Here is a 25,033-nt window from a genome sequence, read left to right as displayed (position 1 = left end):
AAGAAATGAGAATATGATGACCCAATCAGAACCCCTTACAACTTACTTAGTTAGATGTCCAAAGAGAATTTTCATGGTGTCACGATTTGGTGGAGGGAGTTTTTGCACAAGAGACTTTATAGTTTCAATTCTTGCGTTGTAGTCTTGCTTTTCTGAAAAATAAATAAATAAAGGAAGGTTAGAAAAAAAAAAGAGATTTTATAGGTGCATGAGGGAATTTTCTTAGGAGAACTTTGGAGTAAGATGTAGCAACATAAAGTCTTAATCAGCAACCAAAGAGAATAGGTGTATTCAATGTCCTTATCATGAAGTTTTTTTTTTTAGTTTGACTGTGATGTAGATCATAGTAATACCAAGCAGCAACAGCATAGCTTTGACATAATCTTCTTGTTAAGATCAGTTATTGAATCAGTTTTATAAATTCTTTATTGTTTTATAAGACACTGTGGGGTGAATAACGGCTCTCCAAAGATGTTCATGCCCTCATCTCTGAAACCTGTGAATATGTTGCCTTCTATGACAAAAGGGACTTTGCCAATGTGATTCAATTAGGGACTCTGAGATGGGGAGGTTATTTCGGAATTATCTGGGTAGGTCCAGTAAAATCACAAAGGTGGTTAAGAGAAAAGCAGGAGGATCAGAGTCAGAGAAAAAAGATGATGTATCAATGGAAACAGAAAAATAAGTGGCTATTTGATGAAAAGCCATGGGCTAAGGAGCGAAGATAGCCTCTAATAACTGTAAAAGTCAAGGAAAGAGAGTCCCCAGAAGAAGCACAGGTGTGCCAACACCTCGATTTTTCCCAGCGAGACAGATTTCAGACTTCTGACCTTCATGAGTGTAAGATAATATGTTTGTGTTGTCTGAAGCCACTGAGTTGTGATAACTTGTTATAGCAGCAATAGGAAATGAACAGATGAGGACACAAAATGTGATTAAATTACCAATATTTTATTGTTCACTTGATTTTGTGGAAGGGTAAATAATTTTTAAAAATTTCTTCTATGTTATCTTTTCTCTCTAAGAGATTTTTTTTTTGCTATAAAATTAAAAAATGCAAACATTAAAAATTGAAGGCATAATACCTAGTCACATATATTTTCAAAAATATAGTAGGTTGTTTAAAACTACATACCGCCTAGATTGCTTTCTTTCATTTTGTTTCTCTTTTCCTTCAAGGGCATGGATGGCATAATAAGAATTGACTTACTTAGCATCTAGGGAATTCATCTTACCATAATTTTAACCAGGACTTTGAACTGTGATTACTTATTCAACTTAAATACTTTATGCAAATTGACTTAGGTACCTTTACTTTCTATATTCTGTCTAACTTACAGAGCTCCTGGTGATCCTTAAGAGGTCACTGTTGGAAAAGACGATATAGAAGAATAATATGTAAGGCACACATCCACCCAATATTTATTCTCTTCTTCTTGGCAAGACAATCCATTGTTGAGGGGACGGCTGTATACTCTACTAAAAGAGTTCCTTTCCCAACCTCCTTGGCAGCTGGAGTGAACATGTGACCACATCAGGCCAATGAGACTTCAGTCAAAGTGATAGATAGAACTTCTGGAGAGGCCATGTGCCAGGAGCTGACTTAGCTTGTTAGCCTTTTTACCTTTCTGCTCCTCAAAATGTAAATGGAATGGTTGTACCATCAAATGACCTTGAGAATTGACTCCACTCAGCTGGTAGAAGTTTCTCTGAATCTGTGAAGGAGTCAAATCAGTCCTGTACAGTCTCTGGGTTTCTTTAACGTAAGAAAATCAGCCAGATTGGACCAAAGGCTTTGAAGATGAGTCTCTGATACTAAAGCCAAACACAATTCCTAATACAAAGTGCTTCTAAAAGCCCAATTCATTATCACCTGTTATGAGGTATATAAACTTTACAGAGTAGGGTAAGAAAGAGTTAGTTCAGAAGCTGGCAGGTTTTTCTTTTTTTTTAAATACACTGTTGCAAAAGAAACTTTTAATAAGGAATTATAGGAAAATATCCTGCAAAAGATGGTATTTGGCAACAGTGGAGTGGGGGGCAATCTTCCTAGTAGAACTCTGCTTGGAAACTTTTCTTCTTCCTCCCAAAACCACAAAGGCCTATAAATAATGCCTCCCACAGTTAGAGCTTTCAAAATTGCAGTTATTCTTAGAAGAGTTCCAACATAATATGGATTAAACAACTGCAAATGAAAGAGACAAAGGGGAAGAGAGAGAGAGAGAAATTAAAAAAAATAAAAAAGGAGAGAGAAAGAAAAAGAAAAGCCAGTTTCAACATCATGGAATACAGCAGATATAATCTTTCTGCCGAAAGGGTAGAAAGCCCCCTTGTTGCTCAATGATGGTAAGACAATGTGATGCTACATAGGACCAGCTGGAGGCTGTGGGATATAACTAACTCAGAAAAAATAAGTAAAACAGCTCAATAAAGAGGAGAGTGAAATTTGTGTAGTATGTCCAGGACAGAGCTCTTAGGGATACTTGGATACTTTGTATTTAGTCATCTGAAGCTGATACCACACACCAATGATATATAATTCACATCTAAATACATACATATATATATATATATATATATATATATATATATATATATATATATACATACATCTACTTATACGCACATTTACATATTCACGAGGTGGACACATTCTGCATAGTTGGTATGATGCTAGTAGGTATCATTTACCTGAGGACCTGGTGAACTACTTGGTTCAAGCAATAATGATGATATTGGGAGAGGAGAGGAAGGAAGAGGAGAGGAAATTTCCAATTTCACTGAAATCTCTCGCCATCATAATAATCAGGTCAGCATCAGAGTCTCCAAAAAAGCGACCAGTTGACATTGGGGACAGAAGGAGCAGTCATAAGTTTGACAGACGATTAGGTGGAAGGTGGTCTAAAATGGCTACATCTAACAGCAAACCTCAGCTTTACAGGGAACATATGACTCAGGTTTAAGAAACGTTGGGGGTTGCTTAATCAGAAATATTTACATTTTCAAGGCCACTGCCATGGTGCTTGAGCCGGAATTAAAACTTTAATAAGCTTGTTTAACCATCAGGTAGAAGAACTATGAACTGCCCGAGACAGAGTCAGTTCTCTCTCTTGTGTGTTCCTTTGCACTTAGGACATTCTATTTATACAACATTCCACATGGTGTTTCCATGGCTTGATATGCCTTTTAAGTTCTCCCATTAAGCTGGGAATTTTCCTATAAAGCTGGACAGATTTTATACTGGCACATAGAGGGTTAAATGAATGAAGACAGAATTATCGAACAAATGAAAAACCTGAACATGGATTAGAATACACTGACCTTGGTTTGAATTCTGCAACAGCTTTTTATTATCTGTGTGGTCTTGGACAAGTTTCTCACTTTCTTTGAATAATATCTAAAAGGCTAGTTTTATGGATTAAACAAGATAGTATGCAATGTACCTAGCATAATGACTAGTAAAAAGTACACACTCCACAAATATTCACCCCTTTCTCACCCCTTTATTCACCCACAAATATTCGCCCCTTTTTTGAGGCCCATGCTGTGTCTGGCTCATGTCTTATTTTCAGCAGTAAGCATTCTACCTGGTTGTAGTGGTCATCCAAAGTGCAGTTGCCAGTACTCGAACTGAGTTGCTGCCCGTTGGTGACAATACAATTGCCATGGTAGCCTGACATTTCACAGCACACTAGATACTTTGTGATCAACAGGGACTGATGATCGGATCGGTGAGCAATTCAGTTACACTTAAGAATCCTTATAAAAGTATATGGTGGTTCCCATATCTGCTTATAAGAAGCATTCTACACGAAGGCTACTTCATAGGAATATTTTCTCTCTCTTTCTCTACGTTCACACATACTTGAGAAATCACACAATTGCATAGTGGTTCATGCATTGTGTGGCTATGTTATATTTAAGTACTGGAGGGGGAAGTGAACAATGGTTCAGAGAGAACTGGAGTATTACTAAGGAAGAGAAATTTGCTTTCCTTACAACATAAGCAGAACAAAATCTTTGAAAAGGTTATAGGAAAGCAGTGGTTTCCCCTTCAAATCAATACCACACCCACTCTTTCATAGCTTGTAGAATCAGGAAATAACGCAAATACTTCTAAGTGGAGGAACATCTAAAAATATAATTGGATACATTAAAATTGAAGTGACACCTTTTCGGATCTGGTTTATTGACGTGTCATATAAGGAATTGGAATCCACATACATAATACAGGACTGGTTAACGAGCTAAGATTCATATACAGCTTACTAAAGATGTGTCACTCGTCTTCATTTGATTCAGTGAGCACTGAAACACAGCATTTTCTATTGATATTCCTCCTTCAGCATATGGTTTCTCGTTATTGTGAAGTATTGAGAGTTTTGAGAAGACTTTGAGATACCTCTGACTTTTTTTTACATTATGACCTAAGGGAAAGGGGAGAACTTCTTCTTTATGGAGAATTAGAGAATCTTTTAGGTAAATTGTGAGACTTCTGCAAAATCTTTCCAGTAACAAGCAACTCCATAATTCTCCACCCTTTCCCTCACATTTGCCCCTAACCTCATTCCCGTATGACTTATTTTTGTATTTACTCTATGCTTTATACTACCTCTGTTTTAGTTTTCTAACCATATCCCAACTGCCTCACCAGTCTCTAAGCTGTGAACGTAACCTCCTCTCTAACTGCACACAAAACCTTTCTGTAGTGCTTCATTGTTGCCACTGTTGGGTGGCAAGAAATGTCTATGTAAAAATACGTATAACTTACATGTCCGTGTTAAAATAGTAAAATAGGAAACGATTTCTTCCTAATGCCTATCCCTCACCCACCTGGCCCCATATTCTCAAACTACATGGAACTCTGTTGTAAATGAACTTCTTGAAAAACAACTCCAGGCTACTTAGAGAAGTAACAGCTTCTACGTGATGTGAAATAGACTTTAATGTTATGATAAGGATGTGGCTTTATAGTTTTGCCCTGATTCATGGTTTTGAGGACACATTTTTTAAAAATATAGTTTATGAGAGTTACATTTACATTTATCTGCATGAAATGTTGCTACTAAAACAAGGACATTTAAAACCAAATGCCTTTTCTGCAAAGAGATAAGATAAAGTTATACAATGATTGAAAGAGTTCTGTGCAGTGCAGAACCCTGGACCTGGTGACCTCTGGACACTTTTCTGGCCTTATCATCCATGCATTTATTATTCTTAAGTTATTTATAGCCACATGTTAAATCATTTTCCAAAATTAAGTCTTCTTTGTTATGTGGGTTCACCCAGAGGAAGAAAAGACCAGATTCTCTCAGCAGCCAATATATTGGTAGTACTACTCATTCTATTTATCTGTAACTCTTAAAGGACAACTGTACCCCTTTGTTTTAAGAAGGTCAGCAATTATCACAGCTGTTCTGCTCCTTAAAGTTATTCTGGAATGTATAATGCATCCTATAAGAAAAAGATGGTAGTCTCTTATACATTAGGGCCATATTTGGAAGAAAGCAATTGAGTTTCTATTCAATTCATAATTTTTTGTATCATGACCATTTCAGAGTTTAGAGACTGTCCTGGCTTATAGGAAGAATAAGTATCATCAGATAACATTTTATGTATTACTGTACCCTACAACTGAATACAAATCTCTGAGGACATGCCTTTTAATTATAAAACTTGAGGTAGATGCTGAGGAATCATCCAAGTCATGATAACTGCCTGATAAATTTCTTTAAGTAACTTACATTTACTTTAGGGAGAAGCATGTGAGGGCAAATCCAGGACTCACAGATGGATTCAAATAAACATATACTTCAAATTCATGTTATAAAATAACAGAAGCCATATATCATGAAGAAGTCTGAAAGAACTCGGTGAGAATTTTATTCTGCTATATGATTTGGGGAAACATATGATACGTTGTTTGAATTTTTGATGCTTCCCATTCTTCAAAACCCCAAAAAGCCCATACCCCATAGGACTGTTTGTAGAATTAAACATTTCGGTGCACATCAATGCACAGATAATGAGTGCTTATTAAATGTATGTCCTCTTCCAATGAAAATCTTTCTTTTGAATCATCCTCTCTCTCAGGGTTGGCACATGACTGCTCATAGTTCAAGGCTGTTTCCAAAATCATACAAAGCCATAAATATTAATCTTTAGTACCTTTTCCTAAAAATAGGAACAGCCTATAATATGTGATATCTTTGTAAGTCCTCAGAATCATGTCCATTATCAAAGAGTGTTTGGTCATAATTCATAAGTAGATACATTGTATCACAAATAGAAGTGTCATTATATCATAAACTAGGAATAACCATGGCTTCAGGCTAACCTGTGGTTGGCAATTGCAATTTTTTAAGATTCTAACCACCCCACTAGCCATCTCCCTCCGAACCAGAAAAGCCTTGTTTTGTATTTAATTAAAAGGAAGGCACATTCTCAATGCCTGCAGATACCAGGTAAGTTTGACTCTGGGTGATGATAATCTATGTCAGAACAGTTCAACTTGAGAATGGACGTATGTAACTTGCAGGGCACGAAAGATGCACCAGGAACTGAATACTGGCCTCAGGTAAGACCTCTGTCTCTCTCTCGTGCGAATTGCCTGAGAATTAGAATGAATCACCGCCCTGGCACACTTGTATGCCTAGTTTCTCCTTCCAAGAGATGTTAATATTTTGTCTGATTTTTGAATAAAGAAGGCTTTAAGGAATAATTTTAAAGATGAAATAACTCTTCATAGCTAATAAATGTCAGTAGTGAAAATACTATGGCTAACTGATTGCCAGAAGTCCATGGATTCCTTAACCTGCGAGGAAAGCTTCAGCATGGTGGCTACTTTAGTATCATTTCCAGAGGCCATTTCTGGTTATTGTGCAGGAGGAGGCTGGCCTTTAGGAGCAAACCTAACCTTGTCAAGTGCAACCTTGATCTCTCTCCGTCTCTATTCTTATTCTCTGGCAATGAAGAATCAGAAAATTAAAGAAGTTAATTAGAAAGTTGAAAGAAAAAAAACCTAGTTCTTAAATAATTTTTTTAGAGTGTTAAACATAGACATGTGTACATGGTTGAAGAAAAAAATATTAAGTGCTACGTGCAAACCTGTGGCAGCTACAAAGTCGATTCTTGTCTTTTGTCATTTGACAACCCTGGGGGGCAGATGTAATACACAATATGACATTAGAGATATTTAAATTTAAGACATATCATAATGTCAGGATCAGTGAAGTTTACATGTTTCTTCTGACTGAAGGGGCCCTCTAAATTGATTGTTAAACTCATATTGTTTCTGAAGTGTTAGTTCCTTATACCAAAAAATTCAAAATAATTGAGATATGTACCTGACACTAAATCAACAAATGTAAAATTTTATCTAATTATTTTCGGAAGGACTTAGAATTATTATTCTTAACTTCTTTATACATTCCCCCAAATACATTCAGGCAAGTAATTAAATCACCTTTACTTTTTCATGGGACTATACCCATGTTATTCTAGGCCCATCAGGTGCATTGACCTTACATTGAGGGCAAATTTGGAAAAAGTATTCAAGTTTTAATAGTACCTTAAAAATTTTTAATGTTCATTTATTTTTTGAGGGAAAGAGAGAGAGAGAGAGAGAGAGAGCGCAAGCCGGGAAGGGGCAGAGAGAGAGGGAGACACAGTATCCAAAGCAGGCTCCAGGCTCTGAGCTGTCAGCACAGAGCCTGATGGGGGGCTCAAACCCATGAACCGGGAGATCATGACCTGAGCTGAAGTTAGAGGCTTAACCAACTGAGCCACCCAGGCACCCCAGTAGTAACTTTTAATAATGGGTATTATTGCTTTGGTGCAACTAGTTGTAGGATGAAGCGTTTCCTAAAATTCACCAACCTAAACCTGTCTCTCAAACACCACTTCCTGAATTTTGCAGCAACACCCCTCTTTGTGTGAATTGAAGAGGAAAGCAATGGCTGACACCCCAGTAGCGAACTTTACAGGAAAAAGTGTGATTGTATTGTCCTCCCTAGAATTTCTTGTTTTCAAAGTAATTTTGGAGGTGTCATGGTGGCCAAGTATATTTCTGTAACTTACAAATGATACTAATTCATCCTCAGGCAATAGTCTGTGCTGAGAAAATAAAGCTCACTAGTTTATTTCTTTGAAATTCAGTTCTCCTGTGAGAATTTTCTTTAAACTATACTTATTCAAGCATATCTGCTTTTACAAGCTTAAAACACACACACACACACACACACACACACACACACACACACACACACGAGTTACCGTTTTGAGTCATTTGACATCTAATCATAAACCAGTAATTCTTTTCAAGTTATTCAAGTGGCTATTTATATTAAGCATTATCTTTGTACATTTTCATGAGAGTAGAAATCTTACAAATACTTTTCTAGATTTGAAGTTTTTAATATGTGTCTACCTCTTTCCACTGGTAGGTGAATTAAACTATTTCTAGGGGATTTAAAAATCTCACTTAAAAACAACTAGGACTTGTCACACAATTAAGAAAAATGTGAACTAAAAAAATATCTTCCCCGTCTTTTAGGTTAAACATAAATTTCTTTTAAAAAAGCATATTAAACTTATCCATAACTATTCATTTTGAGCAAAAGACCTCTGAAGAGGAGTTAGTGCTTGGTAGGTGAACTGTTTTTCCAGCCAATCCATTTGACATGGCCACACAGTGACACTGAGAACAGAGGAGAGTTAATAGCACAAGCATCACAATCCTTTAAGAAAGGGGGAATAAAATAATTTTATGATTCAGCTTTATTTTTTAATTGTGAGACTTATTGTAAAAGAAGAAAAACAGGCAACATGTGGTAACTTTAGTCAGCATTTCTGAACTGGGAATGATAAACACCTCTGCCTGGCTCTGGCATTTATCAGGACTGAGATATTATTACCACATAGAGTCACAGCATGGTTACTGTTATCATCGGAAAAAAGAGCCAGCTAATCTTAATGGTTTGTAAAGCCGTTACCTGCACTGGTCTGACATTTATCATGATCATTTTACCACATGGGTCCTACATAGCAAAGGTCTTTTATCTGGAAGGGACATCACTATGAATTATTATTTGCAGCTAGGTAGAAAATTGTATGTTGTAGATACCTTTTCTCATTATAAATCACATAGTCACATTTCACCATTTCCCCCAGAAAGCTGCTGAGCCCAGGTTTTTTGCCACAGCTTGCTTTCCTCTCCATCTCTCTCTCTCTCTTTATAGTTTCTTGAAAATATTAGCCATTTTTTTCATTAATACCTTTAATATAATTTTTGAAGAACTATGTAGACAGTAGGTGAACATATGGAGATACTTTTATTATAGTTAGGGGACTTTCCTTCACATTCTGGGAAGGGACTGGCCAGTACTTTTAGAAATTGAAGTTGATAAACGGTCTACTTTTGCTGTTGTTGTTGTTGTTATTGTTGTTGTTGTTGTTGTTGTTTTAAATGCTTATTCTCCTTTCTGTCTTGGTGGGCAGACTTTTTCTGTTCCTGACCTTGCCAATAGAGTATTTACCAGTAGATCAAACAAAATTTCCGATGCTTGATTTGAAATCCTCAAAACACTAATGCCATCTCTTGCTTGAAATCCTTAGCTTGGAAATGTGTTCTCAGGGGGAGAAAATAATACTTTTATTTTGCCAGATTGTGAGTCTGTTCAGATTTTGTTTTAGCACATTACAATGGGGTAGAAGTTTCCGCCAACAAATTTGTTTAAAAAGATGCTTAGGTTCTATCCTTATCTATGTCCTAATCATATAAATTAACATATTATATAGAAGAAATGAGGATATTAAAAGGTACCATGTTTTAGAACCACGAGACCAAGTCAGTAAAGTGAAATGCATTAATTTGACAATGGAAAATTGCAGTGAAGAGCCCAAGTTGTTTACCATGGGGAAGAAATGAACAAATCCTCTCTTTTAAAAAGATTGAGACAACTAATCTTCTGAAAGAGATATTTATATATTTCCTTCTTTCTCAAGTGTTCCATTAGGAATAAACAAGCCAGAAATTCTGCACTTTTATAATGAAGAGGGAGGAGAACTCCTTGCCATTTTTGCATTTAGGAAGAAATGTGCAAGAAGAATGTGACAATTTAAGCAAATCAAGATTGTTTCAAATGGATCACAAACGGGACTTTGTGGGATATTTTATACTAGCATGTGAAGCAAACAGTAAATTTGAAAGGAGGATTTTCTCAATGGTCTAGTTCTGATGTGTTTTCCCATTTCTTTGTGTGTTTAAAAGAGGCTTGGATGTGGTGTTTTAATATTGCTTCGGCTCTTTTGCAAATGAGTTCTGGAGAAATATTCGCACATGAAGGAAAGCCGATGTGCTGTAATGCTGACAGCAGCTGGGGGGATATGAATGAAGAAACCAGATTCCCAAGGCTGAATTTAGCAAAAAATAAACACCTATCATTCCATTAAAAAAATTACCATTTTAAATGTTTATGGGCATCAATAGCAGACCACTCTCCCTTTGATAAAACCAATATATATGTATATATATATATTTTCCCCCCCTCAAATAACTCCATTCCTTAAGGGGTGTGATAGAAACTTTAACCTGATGTGCAATATTTTGCAGTGAAGCGCATTCGTTTGCTGCCCTTGTTACATTTGGTTACACATTAATTTTTATATTATTCTGCATTTCTTCCAAAGGAAACAGTTTCTGTTTCAGGAACCTGCCAGACATGCTCGCATAAATTTGGGTGTGGCGCAGGAGGGGGTGGTTGGAGGAGGTCATTTGTGAAATTAACCTGTCCTTTTACTGCTTAAGATGAGTTGCTCACACTTTGGTTCAGTGTTCTAAGATTTCATTGGAAAGCAGTGGTCCAGTATACCAACACACTGCCTTACCAATCAGAAAAAGGCTACACTGATTTCAAACAAACAAACAAACAAACAAACAAACAACAAACAAGCTTTTTTATTCTTCTATTTCAGAATGACTCTTTTGTTCTAGTTTAACATTTTCCTGCCATTATTGCCTCCCCCCCCCCCCCCCCCCAAAACACTGCAACCTGGGAGTGCTTCCAATAATTAGCCAGGGGCTTTGCTGCTTGGATTTTTCTCCTTTTCTGGGGAACTGGGTGAATCGTTGAGTGCTAATGAATGTCGGAGACTTCTAGCAGTGGTTCGAGCCAGGCACAGCGCGGGCAGACGCTTTCAGCTTCCCACTGTGCCGCAGTGCAAGCCTCCCCGCTGGTATGTTTACCATAGTTTTAATGTCTGCGAAAAATTCCTGATGCAACCGAATTATGTGGTGCCCTCTTGTTTGTCTAACCCCACCCCCACGCCCTCCACCCCCAATTTGGCAGATTCCTTTTGCCCCTGCCTATTGCAGAAAGCTCCTTCTCAACTTTGTGGCCATCTTACCACTCCAATTCTTGCCATGAGAGCCCAGCTGCTCTGGAGGACCAGACACGGTCAATCTAGAAGTTTCCGGAGGATTACACACACACCACTCTACTTATGACACCTAATAACAGACATCCTCCCTTCCACTGCATTTGAATTTCATCGGAGGTAATGTTAGAGCAACAAAATTAATCATCGGTATTGACAAAACTAGCTTAAAAACATAAACGTGCTTGGTGAAATACACTGTGCCTTTAAAGAAATCTATTGAAAGACCTCAGACAATCACTGCAAACTAAATAATGTGCTCTAAGACGAAAACAACCAATCTGTGATTTGACTTGATTTATTCATTGTCCTTTTCTTAAAAATGGTTATCTCAAAGAAAATGACCATTCCATTATATTGTAAATTGATGAATTCACCAAGTGTGATGCACAGTGAAGTTTTTAATGAATATTCATACAACTCTTTCAATCCATTAACAGGACTTAAGACAATGAGGACTTAAGACTCATTCCCATTTAGACAGTAGAGGGAAAGTGGAATTAATAGCATAAACAGCCCTCGGAAAGTTTAACTTTAATGTATCAAACTCCAGGTGCCAGAGTTTGAGGAAAATAACCAATAATAGCCATTTTTTACATATTTGATGGGACTGATTATGCAATGTGCAACTCTAAATGGCTTATAGCACATTGTAGCATGGTTCCATCCCATTGGCTACAGTAGGGTGCAGGCAGATGGATGACAGTGACAGGGAGAGAAGTGCTTTTGCTTAGCCGTGCGTTAAGATGCCATCCAGAAGCTCTGTGCACTGCAGACACTTCATTAGGATGCCAGGATAATGGTAAACTACCACTCAGAGTGACACCCCATTTCCTGCTTACTGAGCGCTCCAACCTCGGCAGATGTCAACAATCTCACAGTGCTACAGAGCAGACCTAACTTTCCAGCCACTTTGACTCCAATTTTTTCCTCCTAACAGTGCCATACATTATGTGCAATATGTAACGGCAAACACCTCACCAAAAACAAAATCTGCCCAGTTCGTTATGACTGGAGTGAGTGCTTAATTTTTTGCCTTTGAAAAGATGAGGTACAGCGATTTGGGTAAGAGAATACATCCAGTCACTAACCTAACCTCAAAATTTCTTGCTATGATTTCCATTTGCTAATCAGTTCAAAGTGTTAATTGTGTGGTGAACTCTGATTAATAGTAGTTAAACTCTGATCACAGGGGATATGACTGTTTCTTTTAATTAATGTCCATTCCAAAGGTAAGAGATTGTGGAATTCCTTTGTTAAAGATTTTAAACTCCGTTTCGGTGTGGTTCTTAGTTGTCTGCCAAGAAAAGGCTGACTTGAGCATCTGGATGATATTTCCTCTGCAAATGTATAACTTGAGGCCATTCGCACACCACCTTACCAGCAATTCAAGCCAATAGCAACTTTTTTTTTTCCTATAGTGTAAAGTCCAAAATTCTCTTTATGGAGAACGAAGGTGTAATTTAGATAATGAAAAGAAAAATTCCCCAGATGGAAAAATAATACTTTGAAATCTATCATGACGATACATGATTGATTTACATTTTGTCATTCTAAGCATCTTCTTAGAAGTTCAAAGGGCCTTGCAAATGGCAGGACTAAAAATAAATATCCTCCTCTGAGGCCTGTTTCCATTTCCAGGTAAAGACGCAAATGTAAAGGAGAAGTCATAGGCAGAGGTCACACTCCAAAGGAGAATTTGAATGCAAACTTTCAATGTGATATCCTGTAAAAAGAGGTGATGCAAATCTTGACTTTTGGTTTAAAGTGGCATCTGGTTGGCAACACCTAACCACCTCTTGGAACCTGTCACTAACTCTGCTTGAACACAAAGAAAACAGACTAGAGTTCCTAAAATAAACAGGAGCTGCCAATCAACATGGTGTCAAGGAACTAAGGATAATTTCCTTGAAGACAGATTGAATTTAATTGGAAAATGCCAGGTGGTGGGACCACCTGAGCTATGGAGCTATTGAACCAGAGAGCTTGACTTTCTGGAAACAGATACGTCCTTCTCTTTCTTCAACTATCTGGTCTCAAAATCAGTTTCGAGGTCTACGCCAACCTGAAACACTGGGCAGCACTCTCCATTCTACAGAGCTAATCCCGTTGAGTAGTGTGACTGTTTTCTCTATTTCCTTTCTCACCAGTCCTCTCCCATTCTAACTATAGACCAGGACTCCTTTTTCACCTGTAATAATTTGGAGATAGTGGTTTTCATAAAATAACTGAGGAGTCTGAGAGTGGAAGGCAGGAAGGATGCTCTGATCATGGCACAGATTACAATAGACACTGTCATCCCATATGTAAAATGTAGGAGGGATGGAGACTGGTAAAAATTCTGTTAGGAATAAATTCTTTGAATTCTAATGTTTTATTTATGTATTTCATCTTTGAGAGTTGAGTGAGTTAAGGAATATAGTGGGAGAGGATATTCGATATCAAGGTGGTGGGCCATAAGATACTAAATATGCTAGGTAAGAATTCATATAAGAGCTATGGTTATCAATTTGTCATTTGGGAATAGCTCCAAGACAAGGATTTGACTCAAATGAGGCAGCGGGTAAAAGGCAATATGTGTATTTGGTTACATTTTCACCTTTTGAGATGACTAAACACAACAAAATTTACCACAGTGCATGACTTTTAAAAACACTCATTTCAGATAAGAGAACAATGCTCAGAAGCGCAGAACTTTCACAATGACCATGAGACAAATAGGAAACTATTCAGCACCTTCAATAGAATTTGAAACATCAAAGATTCGAATAAAAAGGAGCAGCAGGCCTCCATAAGGAGAGAGTAGGGTAAGATGGAAAGATGAATAGGGTGGATAGGATAAGAGGGCAAGGAGATAGTGAGGAGAAAGACAGTGGGAAAACTAAGAATGCAAAATACTTTTTTTTCAACCGCCAAAAATTCCATTCAGTGATATGGATGCCAAACTAGAGAAGCTTCCCCAGAATTTGGAAATGAAAAAAATGATAGGAAAAAGACATGTTGGAAGTCAGAGAATTGAGAGACTATGATTTGTAAGTATCCTTTAGGGAGAAACCTGTATTGAAAGCTATACAATAATCAAGGCAAAATTAAAGCAAAATTCTGAGAATAAACAACAACAACAACAACAACAACACTATCTGAATATTTAAAATGATGGCCGGATTCTAAGAAAACTCGACTGAGTAAAGACGCTACCTAGACGTATTTTGGCAAAGCTTTGAAGTGATAAAGATCAAGGATAATCCTACAAGTATTCAAACAAAAAGAAGACAAAGTAAGCTCCCTCAGACTTTCCTAAGACTGATTTCCCTAAATTCTAAAGTAAAACAAAGCAGTATCTACTGTTTATAGGGTGAAAATTGTGGCCCCAAAACTCTCGTGTTATCTTTTGCATGTTAAAACAACAGAAAGACATTCTCATTCATGCAGAGATTTATAATAGCACTGTTTTCTTGAAAAGTTTACTGGAAGGTTTATGTAAGCCTACCAAGTGATGAATCAAAATTTGTAACTCAAAAATAGAGACATTATAAACAAAACTAAGTATCTATTTAGTTTGGACCCAAAACTCAGAAGGCACTATTGGATTATTTCTCTTTGGCTCCTGTTTCATTCTCAGACCAAGAGTGGTCTTCTCTTCACAGTTCAGGTGAAAGCTCTGGGGACATATGATGACCATTTAAAATGGTGACTGGTGCTAGTCAGTCCTGGCATTTGCTGGCAAACACCCTTATTGGAACATCGCACTGGAGAGTTACTAAACAAGACCTCTCTTCCCCTTTTAATAATCAAAGCCTCAGAGAACAGCAGAATGTTTACTCCCATTGCTAAGACTCTTTGGTAAACATGCTTTGTATCTATAATAATTGTGTTGAAAAAACTGAGTCTGGGGACAGTTGAAGTGATAAAGACTGACAAATCAAGTAGTAATAGGGATTGTATATGAATTTTCCTATGTGACATACTTTTTTTTAAAGAATCTAAGTAGGCTAGGGAAAAAATGTCAAGCAAACAGGTCAAAAAGAAATATCCCCAGAATATGGTGATGAAATTTAGAGTGTTTTTAATTTTCTTCTTTTTACTTTTCTGTTCAAGTTAGCCTCAATAAATATTTATTACTTTTATAATCTGTTACAAGGGACAATTTAAAATAAGCTTGTATAATTGCTTAGATACCACATAATTATGTGTCTTTACTAAATAGTTTATTGAAAAGCCTAGTAGAAAACATACCAAAATATTAACCAGAAGTTCTCTTTGAAGAGCAGTATGGATGATTTTCTTTCATTTTTAAAATTCGTTTTCCAAATTTCCTGTAATGAGTATGTGCTATCTTGATAATAAAGATAATTCTCCACGTTTGGTACACGTGATAACCTTCAGTTGCTCTATGACACAGGAAAACATGCTATTTTCACAGATGAAACCATTTCTAGGAAAATAACGTACTAGACTTTCTTTTAGGTATTTCTGTTGCAGTTACTTTCTTGTTTCGTGAATATATTCCAGAATCAAGAAAGCAAAGTCAAAATTTGACACTTTCTTCTCATGGCTGAAAATATTGGGCTAAGGGTGACTGCAGGGAGAACACAGAAGATAGAAAGTGCCACAGTGCACAGTACTATATATTTGCAACCTGAAGAAAGGCAGCTGATCCCGCAGGGCCTTGTATGTAAATATATTTTAGTTCCATGTTCTAATTTCTGTTTCTTCCTCAAACAAATCTTTTCTTAGAGTATTATATTGCTTATTGGACTGAACTTCTGAAGAGTGGAAACTAAAACTTATAGCACTAGTTCAAGGATGAGATTTCATGGTAGTATTTTGAAGTTAAAAAATAAGCTGATATTCATTTTGTGCTGAAATACACCTATCCCTTTAAGCCACACCCATTTCTCTTCTCTTTTGGAAACTATATTCAAAGACTTTCTCTGCTTATAAAATCAAAGAATGAGGAAGTCTCCAGCTAATTTATATCCTTAAACTTTACTCCTGTCCCAATTTTTCTGTACATATTAGATTCCCAGTTAATATCTGGTTGATTGAATTGACTCACTTCTTTAGGTCACTTTACATGCATAGTGACAAATTATTGTTCATAGTTAGCCTCAATAGTCAGGGCCTAATTCTTACAAGTAGAAACACAACCAAAAGTTAAATATTCAGAATGTGTAAGTTGCTGGGCAAATAAAAATTAATTTTTTTTTGGTTTAAATTTTATTCAGAATTAGTGTTCAGTTTGTCAGGACCACTAATCTGCAATGGGTAGGAAGCCAGTGTATCTGTAATATTTAAGAGGGCCCCCTGATGGTTAATCTTAGAAATGTCTTCTGATTCCTTTCTGTCCTCCAGCTGACCAGACATATTTATGCAGGTGTAATTGGCCATGTGACTTGAAGTGAGTTGAGATGGGTGCAATGTCCGCCCATATTTGATTCGTATCACTTCAAAATGAAGTATTTTCAAAAGCAATCATTTCGTTTAAGGGAAATAAAAAGGCAATCTCCAACAAATAGCTAGAAATGTAAGAATATGGAGAATGTTTTAAACAAAATTAGACTAAAAAGTAAATGTACACACATTACAATGACATTCCTTAAAGAGGTTGGAAGTGATTGCTCTAGTAAGGGACTAGTGTTTTGCAAAGGCCGTTCTGTTCTTTTAAAACAAGTTTTTGGCTGAATTTTAAAAAAGAATAAAGTTATTTTCTCATATAAGCAAGCAGTGGGCCTTTTCACTGGCAGACATATTCTAGGATTTTAGAAATAAAAAAGAAAATAATAATAAAGGATGCAAATGATATTCTTCCCCAGCTAACGTATTTTTTTTTTTCAAAAAAAGTAAACATCAGCTCCTCAAGGGAGATTTCGATTTGAAGACTGTTTATTATATCATTTGAATAGGACTAGACCTGGCCTTTTGACTTTGAACCACTACCAAATTTCAGGCTGTGAGGAAATTGTTCTACATTTCCTGACAAATTGAGTTAAGCAGACATTAAGTGGGCTTTAAGAAAACAAATGGCCATCTTTATCACAGGTGGACACTGATGGCTTAATGGGGCCTGGGCTGATTGTATCACTTCTAATGGCTTGACGGGAAGCATTAGGGTTTTTGCATAAAGAACTGGCATTGCGAACCCTGCTAACACAGACCTGTCAAGCGCTCTGTATCCCTTTGTGCACGGAAGCAGATGTTTGTATGTATACTATGAACTGGCATTAGAGCAAGCGACAGATGCCTGTATGAATGCCAGGTTTGTGAATTTTTACAGCAGGAGCATGTTCTGAGGAAGTGCAGCCCTGCCCTCTATCATAGGTAATTCCCAGTGGAACTTGCTAAATCCCAGCTATGTTTTCATTATTTGGCTTTCCTAGCAACTGGATGAATGTGTCTGTCCTGAAAATGCAAGATGAGAGCCCTACCAAATTCTTACAGATTTGCAAATAGCTTGTCTGTGTTTTGAACTTGGACTTTCCAGGCAACGCTTTGCACTCTAATCGCCACCAACTTACTCAGAGGAGCGGGTAGTATTATAGCTCTCTAATTAAAACTTACTTCAATGTTTATCTGTCAGTCCTCCCCCATGGTCTCCCTACATTCCCACCCCCACCCTCCAGGAAATGCGAATTCCGTTTGTAGGTTTTTCTCTCCTGCAACATAGAGAACTTACACTCTGGTTGTCTGTCAACAATAGAAACAGGTAGCTTGCAGTCCATTAAACAAACACAGTGCCCCCCTCACTTTTATTTGACATTTTATTTGGCTGTGACAAATGAGCAGCAGTTGGATTATAACATAATTTGTCTTGTCTTTATTACCAGCACAAAGGACACCATTCATTAATTATTCTGCCGTTGCAGCTTAACACTGACTGGAAAGGTCCCTCTTCGGACAGATGGCGGGGACGATGTTATTTATATCAATCAGCCAAAATCCTCAACAAGGATTACTGTTCCTGAGACTACAATGATTTATTTCTTTTTACCTCACCCTCCCTCAACCCCTTCTGCTTTCAGAGATTTCTCTATAAAAACGAAATTTGATGGGAATCTTAAAGCAAAGCCATATTTAACCTGTTAGCTTGCAAAACAACATGCATGCTACATCAGTTTAACTGCATGACATTAGCTGCATATTTTTTAAACTGCTCGGGATTTTTGATCTTCCATTCTAGAGCAAAAGATTAACCGAAGGTCTCAGGGTAGCAAGTTCAGCAGAAGTTTGCCTCTTCTGTGACATTGTATTGCTGTGGCCCATGGGAGTCCCCCCGCCCCCCACACCCCCACCAAGGATATAGTGCTGTCAAGATTTTTTTTGCCTTTGCGGAGATGAGATGATCCATCTTATTCCAGAGTCCACAAGACTTTCTGCAAGATCAGCTAGGATGTTTGGACAAAATAAAAATAACAACTAAAACCGAAAAATCAGAAACACCCTTACCTCCTGTGTAACTTAGAGTTAAAAGAGTGAAGATCTCTGGTTTCTCCTGTCCCCACACATCTATGTAGAATCATGAGGTGCTATGTTATTTGGGTGGCAGTGCTGGGTGGTTTACCTTGCTTGTTTTGTGTTGCTAACAATTCTGTCCAATACATGCTGATCGAGCACTAATACAAGACTAGCCCGAACTCAGATGTGACGTTCTTCTACATGTTTTTCGATAGTGCTTCTGAGATGTGGCCATTTCTCCAATTAAAATCTTTAGGAGAAGAGTATGTGCAAAAAAAAAAAAAAAAAAAGACTATTGGGGCTGAGGCACTGAAAGTTTTTTTTTTTTAAGTTCTCTGACTATAATAAGGAAAATAATGCAGAAAGTTTTTTGTCTTCAGAAATTATTGGTATAACCTTGCTATCCTGATTAGTTTGCAAATATTAAAAGTCCCATCAAGACAAATATCAGCAACATGCAAATACCCTTGCAGGTTGTGATTAAGATTTTAAATGTATCCTTTTGCTTTTAGTTAATGAAAAACAAAGTCTTGGAGGATCTAAGTTGTAATTTATTAAACATGAAAGGCTCCTTGATGAAATATAGAAATGAGATATATTTTGCATTTCAAAGATTTAAGCTGACAACTTACTTGCATGCAAATAAGAGCAAGATTTGTAAAAATATTTGAAAAGAAATTATTCCTGAATGTACTTATTACAATAATGTGGCATGTAGATAAGAGAAACACACAGCATTAAAAGACATTCATTTCTCCAAAGTCTTAAAATTAGCTTCTTTCTGCCATTGTGTATTAATGTTCTTCTTCAGGAATGCAGCATATTAAAGAACTGAACAGAATTAGTAATAAATTTGTTAATTACAAATTTAAGCAACACAACTGTGTTGTTTTCCCAATATGTTTTTTTTTCAAAAGCAGAATTGCTAATGCATTTTAATCATTTATGTATAAACATTTGAGGATAAAATATTCTGAAGTTTATCAATTTCAAGAGCTGTTTATTTGCTAGCAAAATAGGCCATGTTATACAACATATATCTTATCATTTTTGCTCATCAAATCCCCATTTGCTGAATGCAAATTTTCCTGGTCTAAGTGCTCTTGCACCTCAATTTAAATGAATAATAGGATCGACTCTATTAAAATCAGTTTAAGGTTGCCATGGGTGACATATCAGTAGGGTTAAAATGAGAAAAAAAGGTCACAGAATCAGTCCTTACAACCTGTTTTTTATCATAATGAAGCATATGTAAGACTCAACGAAGGCTTAAATAACAATATGTCACTTAGGCAATACTTTAGTTTGTGGGTCTTCTTAAAAAATCTTTTCTTTAACCACAATGTATTCCAAACAAAATAAACGTAAAATTATAGTGCCATCAATAACTCCGAGAATGTATTCAGTTGCATTGAAAATTAGAGAGTAAGCTCTTATGCTATTACACAAGACTGACAGATTGCGGATTTGTAAAAATAACAGAGAGCTCCTTAAAAGAAGGAGGAGTAGGTACTTTTGCTGCAGTAAATCTCTTGCTACAAGGAACCAGCTAGGTGTTATAGTCAAATCAACAGAGCATACAGAAACTACACGCAAACATCTCATTTGAGAAAAATGTTGTGTCCTCTGCCAACCAGATTTAAAAGATCATTCACGTAGCTATTAGTAGGTATTACAAACACCACCACCGGGCATGGGCAATATCCTGGAGCAAATCTTTGGGCAGTAGTTTTAGGCTCTTGAAAGCTGAACAAGCGAGACTTTGGGGTTACAGGAATATATATGTGATCATACATCTATGCATCTTCATATTTTAAAAGTCAATCCTGTTTATTAAAGTCTCACTCTTAATGCCGATTTTATATTATTTATGATTCTCATTTGGATTTCACAGAATCGCATTTTTGTTACAAGTGTTATATTTCCTATCTTTTTTTAACCTGCAATAAAAGAAAAAAAATCTTCTTATTTGCTAAGGTTACAGTGTTAGTTTAATTTTCATAGAAGCGGTGGAATATTTTGAAGTGAGTAACATTTACCAAGTCATTAGTTTTATGCAAACTAGGAAGGAAGATGAAAGAAAAAAAATTATCAATTATTTATAGATTGTTAAAATGTATCTTAGTGCACTGCTACTGTATAGAAATGACAATTAGCCAAACTTACCTTCTTTAATTAATAATGCATACATTATGCTCTTTGGGCAACTAATCACCAGCTCTACAAATTTGTTTGACACTGTTGAAGATACCTATCGCATGGGTTAAAAAAAGAACAATGCTCTCCCAGCTGCAGCCAACTTTCAGCCTTCTAGCAATGCTTGAAATGCAGTAGCAGTTCCAGGGAGCAAAATGGTGGTCCTTTAGCTTGACACTATGAATATGGCACCGAGCTGCAGAATGCTGCCTGCCGTGCCTTTGCCACCAAAGAATGCACACTTTATCTCAAACTGGTTACTTATGGGCGAAAACCCTCAGTCTCTATCTCCTGTGTTAATTTCCATTATCTTACAGTGAGAAATTATTGCAGGTAAATTTGCTCTGTTGCCTTAAAGCTGCATTTATCATATCTTCTGAAATGAAATAGAAACATAGTTTGATGAAAGGATGGGCTGTGTGAAAACTGAACTGTTACAGAGAATCCGGGATGAATGGGCACCATGCTTACCACAGAGAATTCCAATCAAACCTGTGATTGCAGCAGTTTGTTGCCACGACTCTCTCAAAATTTATTTTTAATAAGATGTAAACATCTATCTGTAATATATTTAGACCAGAAGGAAAAGGACGTGTTTTTTCAATTGCCTGCCTCTGAATCTCTTCATACTATCAGGATGGCAAACCCAGTCCCCTATTTTACCCATAATTCTGAGGTCAATGGCAGCCACTGGTAAGTTTGTAACTTTCACATATGCTACTGAATTAACATAAAGGCCTAGGCAATCTATTTCTCAGAGGTACAAAAACATAGTATCATACTGAGCCGTATACTCAAGTGGCCAACAGGTTTACTGACATTGGGACCAGGTAGACACTTGGCTGTCAACAATTTTGTCCCAGAGTCACACACACCACATCCAGATAGCAGCTTGTAGCATTTGGAAGGAAAAATAAGACTGGTGCGGCTCCCTCACATATGGTGTTTAACAGACTACACTTCCCATTTGCTCCTCCGAAAGGTGTGCATTTTCGAGGGATAATGCCAAGTGTTCTTTGTGCTATGGTGTCTTTGCATTGAAAGGTGATGTGTCTGACACATTTTGGCAGGCTACCGTGAAGAGCTTAAAATTTTTCCACTGACTTTTACTAAGACTTAAGAGAATAAGGTTGTACTTTATCAAAGGTAATAATCTGGCTTTGGGGATGACAGGGTCATAGTTCTGGAGTGAACTGAGAACATGGATTTTTATTGACGATATTCTTCACTCACTATCCCGTAAAATTTGTTTTGCTGCTTTTTTATTTAAATACATACGGACTAGTAGATCGCCCACCTAAGCAGGTTTATCATTTTAAGTAGATTCTGAATTAGAGCTTTGAAATGTGGGTACAGTAAAACTAGAATGTGTCTTTCTTGTGAAATTCTCTCCTCTTTTTCAGCAGCTTTAAATGAAATGCAGAACAAGAGTCAGAATAAATGCAGGCGACTTTTCTCAGAAGCCTGAGAGAAGAACCAATTCTGTATGTAAACTGAAGGAAATCTTCATTTCTATCATGAACATGGGGTATATCCCCACCCACCATTTAGAAGGATTTCTGTTAGCCTTTTGTGAAAGATTGCTCTCATTTATTTAACTCATGCCACATGGCTTAGCTTTATAACCAGTATAGGATTTCTAGAGATTAAAAAAAATCCATTTTGTATCTATGGAAATACGAATCTGGAATTTAAGCCATAATTGCTGCAAGTTTTCCACATTATAGTATAAAATTGCTGGATTTATTAATGCTGGGCATACTTCAACAACCCCATGGTTTGCCCTGGTCAATGGTTACCTGTCAAAATGTGGTATCATTTTTTAAAAATATTGTATGTTACGGAGAAAAATAATGTGTGGATTTTCTTCTCTGTTTTTGTTTGTTATAAGCAAAGTATTTACAATAATTTATGGAAAGTCTTGGAATTATAAATATTAAGGCATTGCCAAATGATTTAACTATCCCTCCATGGCAAATTGTCCTTAAACACTACCATTTTTTTTTCTTTTTTCTTTTTTTTATCATTTACTTGTGGACCAGCAACACTTGCAGGCTCTTGCCCCTGGCCTTCTGTGAGAATGTTAGTTAGCAATGCTCATAAAAACTCAATTCATCAATGTGAACATAATTTGCTATGAACAGAAAGCTCACAAAAGGGTGAATTTGTCAGATAGACAGGTGGCCTGAGATCTCTCCCTGATACTGAATGATATGAATAATAGATTCTGGTAAATGTATGCCAAGACTTGAGCTGTAAACACAGCTGCCTCCATTCCCTTCCAGAAAAACAGCTTCGAGGACGAAAGCACAGGAACCACGGTTCCACCTGAGGACCTAAGCTTGCACACACACACACACACACACACACATCCCTCATTCAAGAAATAAACAACCTCCATAAAAGAGGACAGAGTTAAAGGAATCTTCACGTTTTTCCCTCTCTATGCGAAAGACATTTTACAGCTATCTTGGGCAGGGGAGACTAGATAGAGAAGAGAAAGAAGAGGAAGGAAATAGATTTTCCTAATGGTTCTGGTTCCATATTATTCAAATGTCTTATTTTATAAAATACACAAATCAACAGAGCTAATAAACTTTGCAATATTATAACTCCTGTTTTCTAATGAGCAAAAAGAAGAGAGCAGGTTGGCTCTATGCAGAAGCACTGTGCTTGAAATCATTCTAGTAATTCATGGCTATTTGTCTTATGGGTTATTAAGTATTTATTAAGGTTCAAATGTAATGTAGCCTTTTCTCCAATTTATTCTGAACTTTAAAAATCTATTTTGCAAATTGTTTTCCAGGTAATGCACATACCCACTTAAGAGTTGAATCTCAGGATTTAGAAGATTCTGATTGAGTGCACCATATATTTTTTTAGTCTTTATAGATACTGCTGCATATAGGTTGACCTATTCTGATAACATTTGTAACTGACTGTCAACTGGCAAAGACATTGGATAAGTCTTAATACAGTAAAGTAGTATTTCTTAAAGTAGAATACACATATTATTGGGGGTATAAGAGACAAATTTAATCGTTATGTATTTATTTTAAAGAGTATTAAGAAAGTGTAACACTTAAAATGTATGCTTTTATGGACAGTATTACTTAGGATAAAGCTAAATATATTTAAGTATAAAAGTCATTTGGCTTTCAGAAAAATATTACTGAAAATATCATCAATGAAATTAGCATATAGATCAATGAAGTTTGGGAAACCTGACAACCTCATTTCAATCACCAAAATCACATAAAAGATCTTATCAAATATAATTAGAATCATAAGGCCACAGAACATAGAAGAATTGTGACATTTTTAGAGTTGGGATAGACCCTGGAATCCATTCTGTCCTATCCTCCCATTTTCATGGATGTAAAGGCTATGTTTTTCAGAGGAGTAAAGTGAATGACCAAGCCATCTATCTAGTATGGACAAAAATGCAATTAAAAATCAGGACTTGTCATAGGCTAGTGGTCTTTGTCATTAGGAAGAAAGGAACAAGCAAATTTTGGCATCACATTCATTCACACTTGATTTCTAGAAGGAACACTGAATGTTCTCCTCTATAAAAGGTTTTTTTTTTCTTGACTCTTTATTGACTAGAGAATCCCTAGGACTTCTTACTAATATTTATTATGGTTTTACCAGCATGCATACACTGAACATGAGTTAAATTTGATGTAGTGGATAGCAAGGCTCTCTTAAAGGAGAGTCAAAATAGAGGCAACCATATTCTTCTCCTTTTGAATTTTCAAAAGAATTAATATCGTCCTCTCTTTTTTCACACGACTTTTCCCTTTTCATTGCACATGAGTCATACATATTGTCTTTTCTCTGATGGCGTAGTAGAACTTTGCATGCAGAAACTACACCTTGTTTATCTTTGGTTTTTAAGTTTCTCATCTCTGTTTCTTCACAGGGTAAGTCCTCAATAACTTTG

General features: G+C 36.6%; 1 protein-coding gene across 2 annotated transcripts in view; it reads right to left on the bottom strand.

Moving 5' to 3' along the window:
• ARHGAP15 (Rho GTPase activating protein 15) overlaps window positions 1-25,033 on the bottom strand; it is a 609,505-nt gene that overhangs the window by 62,106 nt on the left and 522,366 nt on the right. For both annotated transcript variants that reach the window (XM_042948667.1, XM_042948666.1), the window contains one exon: window positions 47-152. In XM_042948667.1, coding sequence (XP_042804601.1) covers window positions 47-152 — 106 coding nt within the window. The remainder of the gene's footprint in view (window positions 1-46; window positions 153-25,033) is intronic.

The sequence above is a fragment of the Panthera leo genome, chromosome C1 (genome assembly GCF_018350215.1).
Source record: "Panthera leo isolate Ple1 chromosome C1, P.leo_Ple1_pat1.1, whole genome shotgun sequence".
Classification (NCBI taxonomy): Eukaryota; Metazoa; Chordata; class Mammalia; order Carnivora; family Felidae; genus Panthera; species Panthera leo.
The sequence above is the reverse complement of the archived record's forward strand: the minus strand, read 5'-3'. Positions and strand labels throughout refer to the sequence as shown.